The following is a 14,138-nucleotide window of genomic DNA, read 5'->3' as shown; positions in this document are numbered from 1 at the left end:
AAAGGAAACGCAAATCCACGAAGCCAATGTAGCTACAGTGTATTAGTATACTTAGATTCCACTGAATGACATGGGATTTCCTTATTTTTCTCTATAATATTCTGGAATGATAATTTATTTTATGTGATATTTTGTGATGCAATAAATCGGAATCGGAAATACATGTTGACAAGTTTATATGGAATCTCTATAGCTAAATACTGTATTTTCATGTAAGTCACTGTTAAATATTGATGTGTTAATCGACTTTTTTGACATCTCTCTCTCTCTCTCTCTCTCTCTCTCTCTCTCTCTCTTATGTGAGTGTATGTATGTGAGTGTATGTATGTATGTGCGTGTAATTATTTACATGTACTTAGAGGGATTAACAATCCCGAATGATCTAGTATAAGTGCTTGATAAAGGTATTAAAACCAGTATAATTTAGAAGTTTCTGATAGGTACGTGGATAGACCTTAAATACCAGACAACCATGCAGATCATCTAATGAAATCTTCATCTATAAGCTGGTATTGTCAAATATATTCTAAAAAAGATTCATTTATTTGTCTCAGTACCGAAACTGTGGTACAAGTACATGTTTCTAAACTTTAATAATTTCAAATTTGACGCTGTGAATTCATTTTAGAAAAAAGATTGAATTGTCAATATGTCGGATCCTGAACCAAGCAACTCTCCGGCGGAAAAAGCGAATGAGGAACAGAAATTGGCCCAAGAAGAAGGGGAGGTCACAGAGAAAGACGCTCCTGTAAACGATACTGAGGATAAAAAACCCGTGGAGGACAAAGGCACCGGTCAGGAGGATCAAACAGGAAGTGGATCGAAACAGGAAGCTGGTGATGAGGGTGACAAGGAAGTTAAACCTGAGGAAACAAAGGATGAAAACCAGAGTAAAAGCGAAGATAAAGCGGAAGAGGTTAAGGATGAGGGGAAGACAGAGAAAGAGGGTGAGGAGTCGGAGCGAAGGAGCCCTACTCCCGAGTACACGCCCCCTGATTCAGCTGACCAATCGCAGTCTGATACAGAGCCCAAAAAAGAGGGTATGAACATTTTATTTTATTTAAAAACGTACAGAATATTTTCTGGATTTGCAAATTTTCCGTGCTTTAAAAATAGGGTAAGTTTGCAATGTCATGAAATACTGAATGGAATTTAAATAAGTACCAACTTCTTAAATCTGGTTAATTCCGTGTATATAGAGGCAGACTGAGTGGTGTAATCGTTGGATTTGGCGCTAAATCAATGTCTACAACTCTAGCTGTTCAATGGAATGTAGACGGGACGTAATAAATGTGTTCCTTTTCGTATCCTATTTAGAACATTATTTCAAAATTGCCAGCCTTTATTCAATACACTTTTTAATTTCTTTTGTATGTATTCTTTAAAATGTGTATTAAGAAACTGGAAATAAATCTAAAGCACATGAATCTTTCATGGACAAGGACATGCAATTTAACATATCAGCTGTAGTACAAGCAGAAAAAAGAACGTTTTGAAATTAAGAAAATGCTTTAGACAAACAAAATGAAGAAATCGGTACATCTTTCTAAAATGCAAGTACCCCAATTTAATTAAAGACTCTATGATGATAGTAAACTCCTGACTGAACATGCGCCCATGTCGTCAGTATCTGTTTCATTGATAGCCAACCATGTTTGTATATCTATTATAGGTTCATCATAAATCAAGCCACTCAGTGGTGTAGGTAGACCATATTACCTGTAATTAAATGAAAAGTGTCCACTTGAGGGGGAGACCGCTGAAATTTAAGGAGGGGCGCGAGGGGTATTGAAGATAGTTACCTTCTATAAAGATGTGACGAAATAGATAACTCATTTATATGATCTTCCAACTGCTATGAAATTTTTATTTTCTTCAAACTGTACCGAAATTTGTTTTGGGGGAAAAAAGCCCGGGGGGAGGAGTGGGGGGGGGGTGGTTTGAATGGGTGGGGGGGGGTGCATCGGTTATTTTATAATCTAAAACAAAGGCTCAAATATTTAACCTTAACCTGGGGAGATCCCCTAGCTATTTTTGCAATTTCGGTAATCAAACAATGTCCAACATTAAAGCTTGTTACAGGGAGGCCTAATAAAGTTACACGGGTGGTTCTTTATAACTAGTATGCTATTCTGGAGATGAAAAACAAAATAATTTTCAAAGTCATAGAGGGATTCGAAACATTTGATGTTGATTTACTCTGTGGTAAGTCCAATTTTAAATAATCTGCATATTTAAGGCAAATTTACGATATTTATTAATCCGCGGATCTAGAATTTTTTTTCAAGGGAAGGTAAATGGAAACCAAAGACGAGCTATAATTTTATTTCCAAGGCGGTGCGAAGCCTATTTTGGATATTTTGCTATAAAAATTTGAGTTTTCCACGGAGTGACTGAAGCTTGATCATCCTATAAATCCGCGCGTGGTTCTGCTTGGGCACTCCCAAAATTTTACTGAAATCTAATTGTCTGATGTAATGGAGCTTAAAACATGTACATGTATTACATAATATATACACACAAATTATGATGGTGCATATGCAACGATTGGCAGAGGTTCACAGAAATTCATTAGACCATGCACAATTGTTTTGATTTCTTTATTTGGAATTACTGGTGGCAAATTACATTTATGTGAATATATTTATGTAGGAATTAACACGGTATCAATTAATCAGTCTATAGAACGTGTGTAGTTACAGTATTTGCATGACAGTTTCAGATAGGGATAGGTTTAAAGCCGTGCAGGGACTCAGCTCGCACGCCATTAAATGATACGATCCTCCCATGCAGGTCAACCGTTCCTAGGATACGTTATATACACGACATCCTATAATTGTCCAACATGTATATTAACAATCTTTTAATAAATCTAATATAACACTTTTACGTCAGATATAAAATTATTGATATTTCCTGTGATCATGCATTTATTTATCCAGCCATTTTTTTGCACCCAGGTGACAATAAAGATGACCAGCCTGTGGAGTCCACAAAAGGTTGGTCTCTATTATCAACATAAGGCCGTTGACTACATGTGGCTATCTTTTCAAAATATAATATGTTGTATATATGAGATTTATATGCCAGCTCTGTTGTTGCGTATGCGTGCTGTTGTATTTGCTTCCCACTTTTCAGAGGCGTCAGTAGCTGGGGAGGAGACACTAGACGACCAGATCAAGGACATATTGGAGGCCACCGAGGAGGACCACACAGGTAAACTTATTCTCTTAATATTGACTTCCCCTTTAAACTTGATCTTTGGATTTTGTGGTCCCCTTTATAATACACACAGATGCCACAAGTGACTTCTATGTGGTAATTTTTAGGTGCATGCCTGGCATCTGTGTGTATTATAAAGGGGACCACAAAATCAACTGGGTATACTATTTAACATCACCTTTATATAAACCTATATTACTGATTTGATTACAAATTACACTGACTGTATTTTTTTTATCATTACTTGCATAAAATAAAATGTTTACACTGATCAAAGTAAGGATGTGCCCAAGACAGGAAATCCACAAATTTCAAAAAATAAAATACTCCTACAAAAAATTAGGAAAGGGGGGCACTAATTTGTTAACTATAATTACATGTAACCATACTTCATGTGCCTTTGGTGAAAGTGTCCTGTGTTTCATAGGGACTATGGTAAATGTATACCCCTTTCAAGTGTTTAAAAATAAAAATTAGAGCATATGCTACTAGCTATAGTACATTAATTTAATTGGGTGTAAATTGAAAGACTGATCTAAGCTAGACTACCATGATGGCAAATATGTTGAGTATCATAAAAAACATAGTTACTGAAATGAAACCCTGAAATTCTTGTGTATTTGTCCTTCAAAAAAATTGATTTCATATAAGATTCCATGTTCATCTCTAGTTATATAGATCTTGATTGCACTGAGATGTTTTGAAAGGTACAGTGCTCAGAGAGATCACTGGCAATTATAATTACAACTGTTTACTGGGAAATATTTGCCCCCATTTTAATTTCGCCCCTTTTGCCCTTATATATATATATAGTTGTCAGAAAGCAAATTTAATACCGTGTTATTTAATTTTAACAAGCTGTGTTATCTCTTTTACAAAGACTTTGTCTGGGCGAATTTAAATCGGGATGAAGCCATTTACAAGGATAGAAGGGCAAAATAACATGGGCCAAAAATAATCCGATACTATACAGTATATAACATAGCTCTACTCCTCCAGGTAATTCACTCTCAAGACTGAAAAGCACATTAATACTTGCCTGTTTTACCTGGTACTCAAGATGATCTATATATAGTTTGTAAAATTAATACTGCAGGATGAGAGTAAGATAATTCTGTCAGTACGCCATTAACTACAAAGGGTATAACCATAAACATTGTTTGCAGGTAAAATAAAAAAAATAACATTGGACCAAAAATCAATAAACTGGCTGTAATACAAAAAAGTGGAGAATTCCAGCATATTTCAGAAGCTTCGGTTTCTTGATATGTCTGTCAATATTGGGGGAATAAATTAATCATGTTGCAAATCAAAAAAAAAACCCAACCTTTTTATTTCACACCTAATATAAGCAATGACCAAGGGAAGTAACTGCAAGCACAGACTTGAATTGCACAAGGAATAATTTTAAAATGATCTTTTAAAGGTACATTTGGCCAGGTAATGTAAAGACTGCTAGTTAAACTGTTAACGATAGCTTTAAATTCAATGAGATTGGTCTGTCTTTTCTATATCTATAGAACAGAACTGTGATTGATAAATCAAAACAAGATGAATTAGTAAATCCCAGCTTAAATCTCCAGGTGAATTTTAACATGTCTATATCAGACTTTGTTTGGGATTGGGAAATTCGCTATTTTATGTGTACCAGTACTTAATTGAGGTAGAATCGCTGTTTTAAAGATACATAATGTTTAAGTTTATATAGTATCCTTGAATATATAAATTCAAATTATACACTGAATTACGTATTGTCGTGACTACATGGCCTTGGACACATGGAATTTATGTTTCTTGTGGACTTCTAATTTCATGAACTTTAACGAACCCATGAATGTGGTTGGATTATTATTGGATTTTGAAACATCTAAGCTCATCCTGGGTTCTTTTTGAAGAGATTGATGGTCATTTCCAGTAGATATACCAATATATAACCAGGTACATGTATATCTTAATTTTACCTTCCCCAAGTATGATTAATGGTATATTAATCAAATTGATCAGAAACCTCGTGTCGTGCAAATGGAAAACCTTTATCAGCCTTCTCCCTAATTAAAGCCTATACAGGAACGGAGTACTTTCTGTTTCGGCTATTTCCAGACAAATTCTATACTTTTATTGATCCATTAGGAAAGTATCCCTTAACTTGTGATAATATACTAGGCTGTCCAGACTTACAGGTAATTGGAAATTGCATTAACACCGAGCTCTGGTCTTTCATATCGGTATACTTTCTGCTGCACTGTGAACCAATGAAACCGTCTATGTTTTACCATGTAGCTCTCACAGATTGAGATGGAGGTCTATATACCTATGATGGTCCTAATCTTTGTGAGATTGGATATATTTCTGTCTATTTACACTTCATGGTAGTGAACAATATGAAGTGCTAGATCACATTCTAGTAATCAAAGGTAGGTTTACTCTAACATTAAAACATGTTTTGTCAATTCAATGAACCTAGTTTATTCGTTATGTTCCATGTACGTGTACATAACTTAGACATTACTGTTCAGTTTTATAGATAATAATTTTTCACTTTATATTTCTCGTAGAAAATATAATATTCAAGCTCCAGCAATTAATTAAAGCTGGAAGATGCATATTTCTGTTTCTGAAAAGCTTAATTAAGAAAACTGAATAGAATCTGTGTGATTTGAAATTGATTGACTAAAGTAAAATGTAAAGGATGGAAAGGACAGCATACATGTTGGACACTCGGACATATTGTCACTATAATGAAATCAGAGATATTTGAAGTGAAATTGCATATGTTGCTTGACTGAAAAAAAACCCCTGCAGATCTATCAGATTTCTATAATATAGCTACTAGTTGGATGGTATATTATTACATGTAGTATAGTGTTCATACATATGGTCCAGTTTTCAAAACTCATGCAGTACATTGTACTAGATGCAAAACAAAAAGTAAGCTTTCTTCATGATCTATCATTACCATAATTATATAGTCAGTAAATCATGGTCAAAATACTGCCCTGAATATTAACTTTTAAAACAAAGTCTATTATTGTGTTCAAAATCAAATGATTTTATTCAATCGCATGGATTTCAAAAAATTACCAGATCGAGATATAAATAACATATATACATGTATATTATATATGTCTTTGATATTACATGCAAGAATCTAGGGGGTGTGAGGGTATCAAATTCAAACTTATCAAATTCCCTAAAGAAAGTTAATAAAAATAGGCTATCTGCAATCCCCACCCCACCATTAAAGCTCCCTCTCCTCCAATGGGAAATATAACTGTTACCCTGGGAACATAAATTTTCTGGATCCACTTAATATGTAATAAGTTACAGTCTCTGAAAGATTCTACTTTCCCACTTGAACAGTGAGTAAACAGTGAGCACACAGTGAGCACAATCTGAGTGAACAGAGTGCAAATGCGAGCGCAAAGTGAACGCTGAAAGATATGTGAACACAAGATAAACGATTTATTTGGAGTGTCTTGAGAGTCATCCTTACATTGTGTTTTGCTGGTAATCAGGAAAAAATAACAAATAAACTACATGTATGTATTGTTATCATCCTCAATATATATATTATAAATGTTATCGGACGGAATGATAAGTGAACACTAAAAGTACGGCGAGCGCTTTGTGAACGACGAGCATGAACGGAATAGAAATCAGAGAGCACAAGTGAGCGCATTGTGAGGCACGGTGATCGCACCGAAAAATGGGAAAGTAAAACGTTTCAGGGACTGTAAATCAGTTGATGCACACTATGTATGCTGGAAGTACATGTACTATCAAGTGTTGCTAACACATACAATTCTTATCTCAGGGTACCCAAAGTTAGATCCATATAAACCTTAGAATAATTGTAAGGTAAGCCATTGAAAGCAATTAATGGAACACATTCTTTAAAAGTACAGAGACTGGAACAGGCCACCATGCACAGGAACTGATAGTAACAATATAGCCATCTATTGGGGTTTGTTAATAATTAATCGCTCATGATCACTGCATGGTTTAAACCAATAGAGATTTCAACAGAAAATCAAATATTGATGCAGAAACACTAAGTTTGTGCATAATTGTTTTATATTTAGGTACTTTAGAAAGGCCAGGTGTATGGGGGGGGGGGGGGGGGGGGTAAATATATGAAATGTGTAAATTAATTATAAAACAATGAATAATATAAAATTAAATTCATTTTTTTGAAGTAAAAAAAGTCTTGAATGCTTGAAGATTATTAGTTTTTCTCATGTACTAGCAATAATCAGTATTATCTATATAAGTTACAGTAGTTTCCTTGTCATTATTGACAGTATGTATAGTGTAACTCTCTGAAAGAAAAAAATCAAAAATCTGACTATTCATTGTTAGCCATTTCATTTGCATGAATGATAAAAAATTGACTAAATGTCAAACCCCACACAAACTTGATGACCTAAAACTGAATCAATAAATGCTTAATCCTGAAGTTAAGGGGTTTTCTTTCAATGCAAAGAAGGATGTTATATCATTCCATTGGTATTTAAATGCTTCCACATATTTTGCAAATCAATGGTGAATTTGAGAAATTCAGAAGATTCTGATAATTGCCATGCAGAACTGGTGTTGCCATAATAGAAGGTTCAGGCCTGGGAGACTAGAAATGGAAGGCTGATATTCAGTGACTGTTTGTTTTGTGATTGTGGGATAAAAGGCCAGTTGCACAAGGATTGATGAACATAATAATGTTTTTCTCCCTGTGAAATTAATTGCAAGAGAACTTGACGTGTGATTGCGGGGACTTTCGATTGTGTTACTTCTTTATCAATTTGCAAACTTCCTTAAACCTTATTTGATATTTTGTTTTGAGCTAAAAACTTATATATCTTGTAATTTCAGGGTTTACCGGTAAATTCTCTTCAATATTCATTGCTATTGGGCAATTATATATAAAGAAAGAAAAATTGCAAAATCATGCTCAATTTTAGATAATTTGAATTTTATTTTACACTGATTTCGATTCTCCTAAATTAGTTTGATGTAAATCATTAAAAAATAGTTGATATATACATGTATGTTGAGTCATTTAAACAGCTAGCTAATAAAGTTCATATGTAATGTATGTTCCAAACTTTCAATTCTCTGCATGTTTGATTGGGGCAATTTTTGAAGTACCCTGGTCAATATTTTGTAGTTTTTATTGACAGCAGGGTCAACGTTTTTATTGAAGGTCAAGGATTTTACTTTGCAGTCAGAATAATCCAGATAACTTGTGATTGGCATTTAAACCTCATTATCACTGTGCAAGTGCGTCTGAAAGGGAAATAACTCTTGATTCTTTAGATTTGAGATAACATATAATTTTGAGCAGATACTGCTTTTATGCACATCAAGCCATTGATCCTTGATTAAAAATTTAAAAATGTGAGGAATTAGACATAAGCTTTAATATGAGAGAGAGAGAGAGAGAGAGAGAGAGAGAGAGAGAGAGAGAGAAAGAGAGAGAGAGAGAGAGAGAGAGAGAGAGAGAGAGAGAGAGAGAATTAAGTTAAAGTTAGAATTTAGGACAATCATATTTGACCAAATTTCAAAAGTGGGTGTTCATCTCTTGAATTTGTTAATCATGCTCTTAACTCATATAGAGAGATAAGTGAATGTGTGATTATGACAAGTTATTCAAAGTAAAATGTTTGACATAGAAGCCTTACTGTCCAAAAATTTAATAATTTCACTCAAGGACTGATATATCTTTAAGTTTAAGTTTAGTAGAGGAAAGGCTGCATGTGTGTACACTTCTCCTCCTTGTCAACCAAGATCAGTGATAAACTAATTTCTCAAGAGTTTATATATTATTAAGTGTTTACTAAACATGGGTTGAATGACAGGCCATTAAAATCAATTGTGAGGAAAGGTGTGTTGTTTACTTGATAGATGAAAATTTGCATGGACTGGTCTAAACCATTATTGAATCTTTTCTTTCACAGAGAAAAAGCCAGAGATTACTTCAGAGACGAAGGAGGACGTGAACACACAACCTGAGATTGCTGCAACAGAAAGTGAAAAATCCGAGGAAAAGGATACCGAAAATGTGAAAGAGAAAGAAGAGGAAGCAGCCAAGGAAACAGCAGATAATCAAGAAAGTGCAAAAGACAATACCGACCCAAAAGAGGTTAAAAACCAGACTGAAAGTGACAAGGTTGTTGAGAACATTACTGAAAATACAGAAGTTGAAAAGACTGAGAGTTCTTCCATCATGGAGGGTGAAAAAGAACCTGTAGCTGTGGCAACGAAAGGAGAGCAGGCAGTGGCAGAAGTTAAGGAAGAGAAAAAGGAAGAGGAAAAAAAAGAGGAGCAGAAGAAAGAAGAAAATAGTGAAGAGAAGAGCAATGAAGAGCAATTGGCGAAAACTCCTGAGGAAGAATCCAAAGAGGTAGCAGATCAAAAGAGAGAAGAGGAAGAAAAGCAAAAACAGGAAGAGGAAAGGCTGAAAAAAGAAGAGGATAGAAAGAAAATGGAAGAGGAGGAAGAGGAAAGAAAAAGGAAAGAAGCTGAGGATGAAGAGAGGAAAAGAAAGGAGGAAGAGGAACAAAAGCAGAAGGAAGAGGAGGAAAAAAAGCAGAAAGAAGCTGAGGAGGAAAAGAGGAAAAAGGAAGAGGAAGAACAAAAATTAAAGGAAGAGGAGGAAAGAAGGCTCAAAGAAGAGGAAGAAAGGAAGCAGAGGGAGGCTGAAGAGGAGGAGAGAAAGAGAAAAGAAGAAGAGGTAATATTATGTAAAATATAATTCAATGGCTCTAACAGAAGATTTTAACCTCACACACACACTGTATGTTTATCAAGTTACACATTTGGTTTTCTTGGGATTTCACTTTCAACTGTTGCCCTTTGAAACAGGCACTATTTATTTTAATATACTGAATGTCTCAATTTAAAAAAGAAAAAATGTTACTGTTTGACGTGAATTCTACAACGAACCGTATGCCCATAATTTACACATATGTAACAATTATTTAGTGTTCAAAATTTTAAAGAACTGTGTAATTTGGGGAAGTATCTCCATCTAGCTTTCAATATTCATGATAATTAAGAAAAATTTCTCTGGTTTTTTCGCCTGTTAGTAAAATTTTATTTTATATACATTGTCAATGTACTTTACATGTTCATGTACCATACCATTATTTCAATATTGCTAGCATTTATATGTAATAACCTATGCCATAAGATGTATGTCTTGTGCAAATAAAGATTAATAATAGTATTATTATAATGCACATACTGATTACCTTATGTGCATTCCAGTACTTAGTCCAGTATTTTTTGCAATGAAGGTTTTTTTCAGGGGTGGGGGAAGGTAGGAAGGAGGGGGATGCATAATAAATAAATTTGCATAAATGCATTGTGCATAAGAATTAGATAATTATTCCTTTTGCATACTTATACTTCAAACATATACTTGATTTGTTTCTGTGCATTATTAACAATTTAATTAACTTTTAATTAATTACTTTTCAAGCTGTGTGTTGGGTTGCATGAAGGAGGGGTGATGATGATAGTGTTGGGGCTGGGGTTTAAATAAAACTGTATTTCAATTATTAAACAATTCCTCAAAATTCAAATAATTAAGCAGATCGACCTAAATAATAAAGTGGATAACATTCCCATTTTAAAAAAACAAATGTCTGTGAATCACCAACAGTACAACTTTTTTTCACCATTTTGAAAAATATAGCTTCCAATGAAATACATCTGGAAGGTAAATAGCTGGATTTATAATTAGCCTCCATAAAACTGAAGCTTTACATGTAATTCCCTGTGTATATTACCAGTGTATGAGACAGAAGGTTAATAATTTTCGCTCACAAAAATACTGAAAACTGCATGTTACATTTAATGTAAAGTACTGATATGTGAAAAATACCTGGTACTTCATATTGATGTTAATTCTGACCACCTGTCCCACCTGGAAAACTACTAGTAATTATGTACAGTTAATCCTCAGGTATTCCCAGGTATCCAGCTGCAGTAAGCTTATCATTAATGAAGGGAGTCTGATTTTATTCTTTAATATTAGAGTAACATTGCACTAGCCAATCAGACAGAAAATTGGGACTTTCAATAAGTAGTAGATTACAACAGGTTATGGATTATTGCTGACAACTTGCTGTTAATATGTGAACTGTTGAATGATCAGATGCATTGGTTACCCAGAAAGGAATGGAGATCAATCCCTATATCTCGATCATCACGTAAATACTACATACCGCACCCATTTAGAATAATTCAGTACATGTATACCCTGTATAGACTCAGTTATGTACATATGCATCACTTGAAGATCAGCATTTATAGTAGGTCTATATTTTGCAACTTTAGGATCTGGTGACATCATATTTTGCATGTTTATATATATACATGTTTAGTTAATTTTTTTATTGATTATTAATAAACAAACTCCTTTTAAATGCATCCATTTCCACCTTTTGTTGAGTGATGAATTTATACATCTTGTCTACCCAGCTTTTAGTTTTTGATTTTAAAAATGACATTTAAGCTCTATAATTACAGGTATTTGGTATAAATCAATATAAACTCACAATGAATGGAATGTCTAGCATTTTAATGATCTGCAAGACTCGGTTGATCTTCTGTACAAAGGGGCATAATTCATCAATGATATGTTAATTGCTACATCTTTATTTTAAGGAGAAGCTTGAGTCTACGCTATTAAACCAAAATGCAGACAAAGAGACCATGAAATCGCTGATTGAGGAGAATGTCAAACTGAAGGAAGATATGGAGAAAATGAAAGGAGAGTATGAACTGATCAAGGATAAGGAATCCAAAATCTCCCAAGTGGAGAGAGAAAATCAAGAAAAGTCGGAGCAAATAAAGAAACTGGAGGTGGAGCTCGAGAAACTCAAAGTTCAGGTATCTAACGGAACAGGAAGCGAGGGATCAGTGCAGAAGATATCCGACTTAGAGAAAAAGCTAATCCGACTGGCGAAGGAGGATGAAGAGAAAGACAAACAGATTACCTCCCTTAACAAAGAGCTACAGCAAACCAAGACAGAACTGCAGAAAATGGAGAGAGGGGCACCAGCTGAAGGTGGGAACCAGCCATCCAAGTCTTGTGTAATCTTGTAGGTCCTGAGTCAAACTGCATACTTTACAACTTTTTTTTCTGCTGGTGCAAGTTTTTGCATTTTGATCCCAATATAAATTTTGACAATTTTTTTGCAATTTTTAGATTAATTAATAAAGCACCAATGTTTAAAAAAATGTGATTGATTTTTTTTTAATTTTTTGTAATTGAGATGATACCAAAAAATTTTGCCAAGGAGGTACCAGTCAGAAAAATCCATTACTTTGGTTTGTACTTCATATGCATCAGAGGTGCTCAATAGGGGTTTCTTCATGTATTTATTGCTGACCATGAACTAGTAATTCCTGTTAACTTATTTATTCTGTCACAATTGTTTTACTGTAAGAGAGTCTTATATTCTTATATTTGTAAGACTGTGAATCAAATGATGGTACCCTTGTAATTATTTTCTGAATTAACAGAAAATTATGTACAATTTACATTGTGTTTTTATACATGTCATGTCCTTTTTTGTTGTGGATCAGAAGCTCATCAAAGCAAGCGTGATTATTGTATGCTAGTCAGGATCAATATACATGTATACATGTGTGCAACTTGACTTGTACTTATATTGTACCAAGGCATTTAGATTTAACTGGGAGTTTATATTGTTTTGTTCCGTCCATTTTATTTAAAAAAAACAACTTTATCTCATATTTTTGTTATTTCCTATCCATGGAATTATAAAATGTTAATGCATTTAGAATCAAGAATTAATTCAAGAACTTTATATTTGAACAATGCTGTTTTTGTATATGGATTTGTTCAAGCTGAATAATCTAATGTTCTTCTTACTAGATGTTTTATACTACATTGTAATGAATTGTACATGTAATTAAGAAACCAATTGATTAAACAATTTTTCTATCTTCTGTTCGTTGCGTAGTTGTTTATTGTTCGTCTTCGGAATAAGCAGACTGTGAATTTAGTTGTGCATTAATTCTGTACAATATGTTCCGCCTGGAGTATTATAAGTGGGAAAAGAGGCATAGTAGAGAGAGAGAGAGAGAGAGAGAGAGAGAGAGAGAGAGAGAGAGAGAGAGAGAGAGTCAGTCCAGGCGCCATCTTGTTCAGAGAACACCAAGCGGACCTGGGATGATTTTGATGCAAAAATGCAAATGACATGTAGCTACTACCAAAACCCGTCCGATTATGCTTGAACGCCCTGTTTAATTTTTTGGGACCTAAAACCAGTACAGTCATTTTTTTTTGCATCTAGAAAGCTCTCAAATGAATTAATGTTTATTAAATAGTATGATAAAGTTTTGAAATGCTTTAAGGGGGATGTGCAGCCATCAGACTTGTTCATTTGAGGATAAAAATAATACTATTTCTTGAACTGGTTTGTTTCTGCTCAAACTCATAATGCGTAATTTGTATACAAAACAACATGCATGCACGCAGAGACGCATATTTATTGCTTTTTCATCTTTTGACAACAGGTTTACTTGAGTATGTAAGATTCCCTTTATTTCTTACGGAAATTTAATAACTTTGTAAAAACTGACAGACTCAAAGTTCCCATAGGAGACGATTTGAATGTTTCTTTTAAATCTAACGTACTGGTGTACACTAACAATAATATATATATTTATTTTTCTTACTTTTTACGACCAATTAACTATGACTGGTTAGTAGAAGGATGTAAATATAAACAACAAAATGCTATTTTAGATGATTAATGCGGGTTATGAATGTAGCGACAGTTGTGTCGGAAGCAAATTCAAAGTGGGAGGGGGGGGGGGGGGGGGGGCTAGACTAAACATTAGAAATCTTGAGAAGCCAAAAAAAAGGTGGGGGGGGGGGGGGT

The 14,138-nt window shown here is 34.2% G+C and overlaps 1 protein-coding gene across 3 annotated transcripts; it reads left to right on the top strand.

Annotated features, from left to right (window-relative positions):
- Nucleotides 1-12,954, top strand: LOC128161730 (uncharacterized). 3 transcript variants are annotated; one of them, XM_052825105.1, is made up of 6 exons: nucleotides 1-212; nucleotides 629-1,040; nucleotides 2,961-2,999; nucleotides 3,139-3,216; nucleotides 9,174-9,949; nucleotides 11,890-12,954. In XM_052825105.1, the coding sequence occupies exons 2-6, from the start codon at nucleotides 650-652 to the stop codon at nucleotides 12,328-12,330; spliced, it is 1,725 nt and encodes a 574-aa protein (XP_052681065.1). In that variant the 5' UTR covers nucleotides 1-212; nucleotides 629-649; the 3' UTR covers nucleotides 12,331-12,954. The 3 variants fall into 3 exon arrangements, with proteins under 3 accessions (XP_052681065.1, XP_052681066.1, XP_052681068.1); XM_052825106.1 differs by lacking the exon at nucleotides 2,961-2,999; XM_052825108.1 differs by lacking the exons at nucleotides 1-212; nucleotides 629-1,040 and adding an exon at nucleotides 2,114-2,205.
- The last annotated feature ends 1,184 nt before the right edge of the window (nucleotides 12,955-14,138 follow it).

The sequence above is a fragment of the Crassostrea angulata genome, chromosome 8 (assembly GCF_025612915.1).
Source record: "Crassostrea angulata isolate pt1a10 chromosome 8, ASM2561291v2, whole genome shotgun sequence".
Lineage (NCBI taxonomy): Eukaryota > Metazoa > Mollusca > Bivalvia > Ostreida > Ostreidae > Magallana > Magallana angulata.
The sequence above is the reverse complement of the archived record's forward strand: the minus strand, read 5'-3'. Positions and strand labels throughout refer to the sequence as shown.

Excerpts from the sequence above, each read along its gene's own strand:
- LOC128161730 (XM_052825105.1), top strand. The coding sequence starts at position 650 with ATGTCGGATCCTGAACCAAGCAACTCTCCGGCGGAAAAAGCGAATGAG. Across the intron at positions 1,041-2,960 it reads TACAGAGCCCAAAAAAGAGG|GTGACAATAAAGATGACCAG; the intron begins GTATGAACATTT and ends TTTTGCACCCAG. Across the intron at positions 3,217-9,173 it reads CACCGAGGAGGACCACACAG|AGAAAAAGCCAGAGATTACT; the intron begins GTAAACTTATTC and ends TTTCTTTCACAG.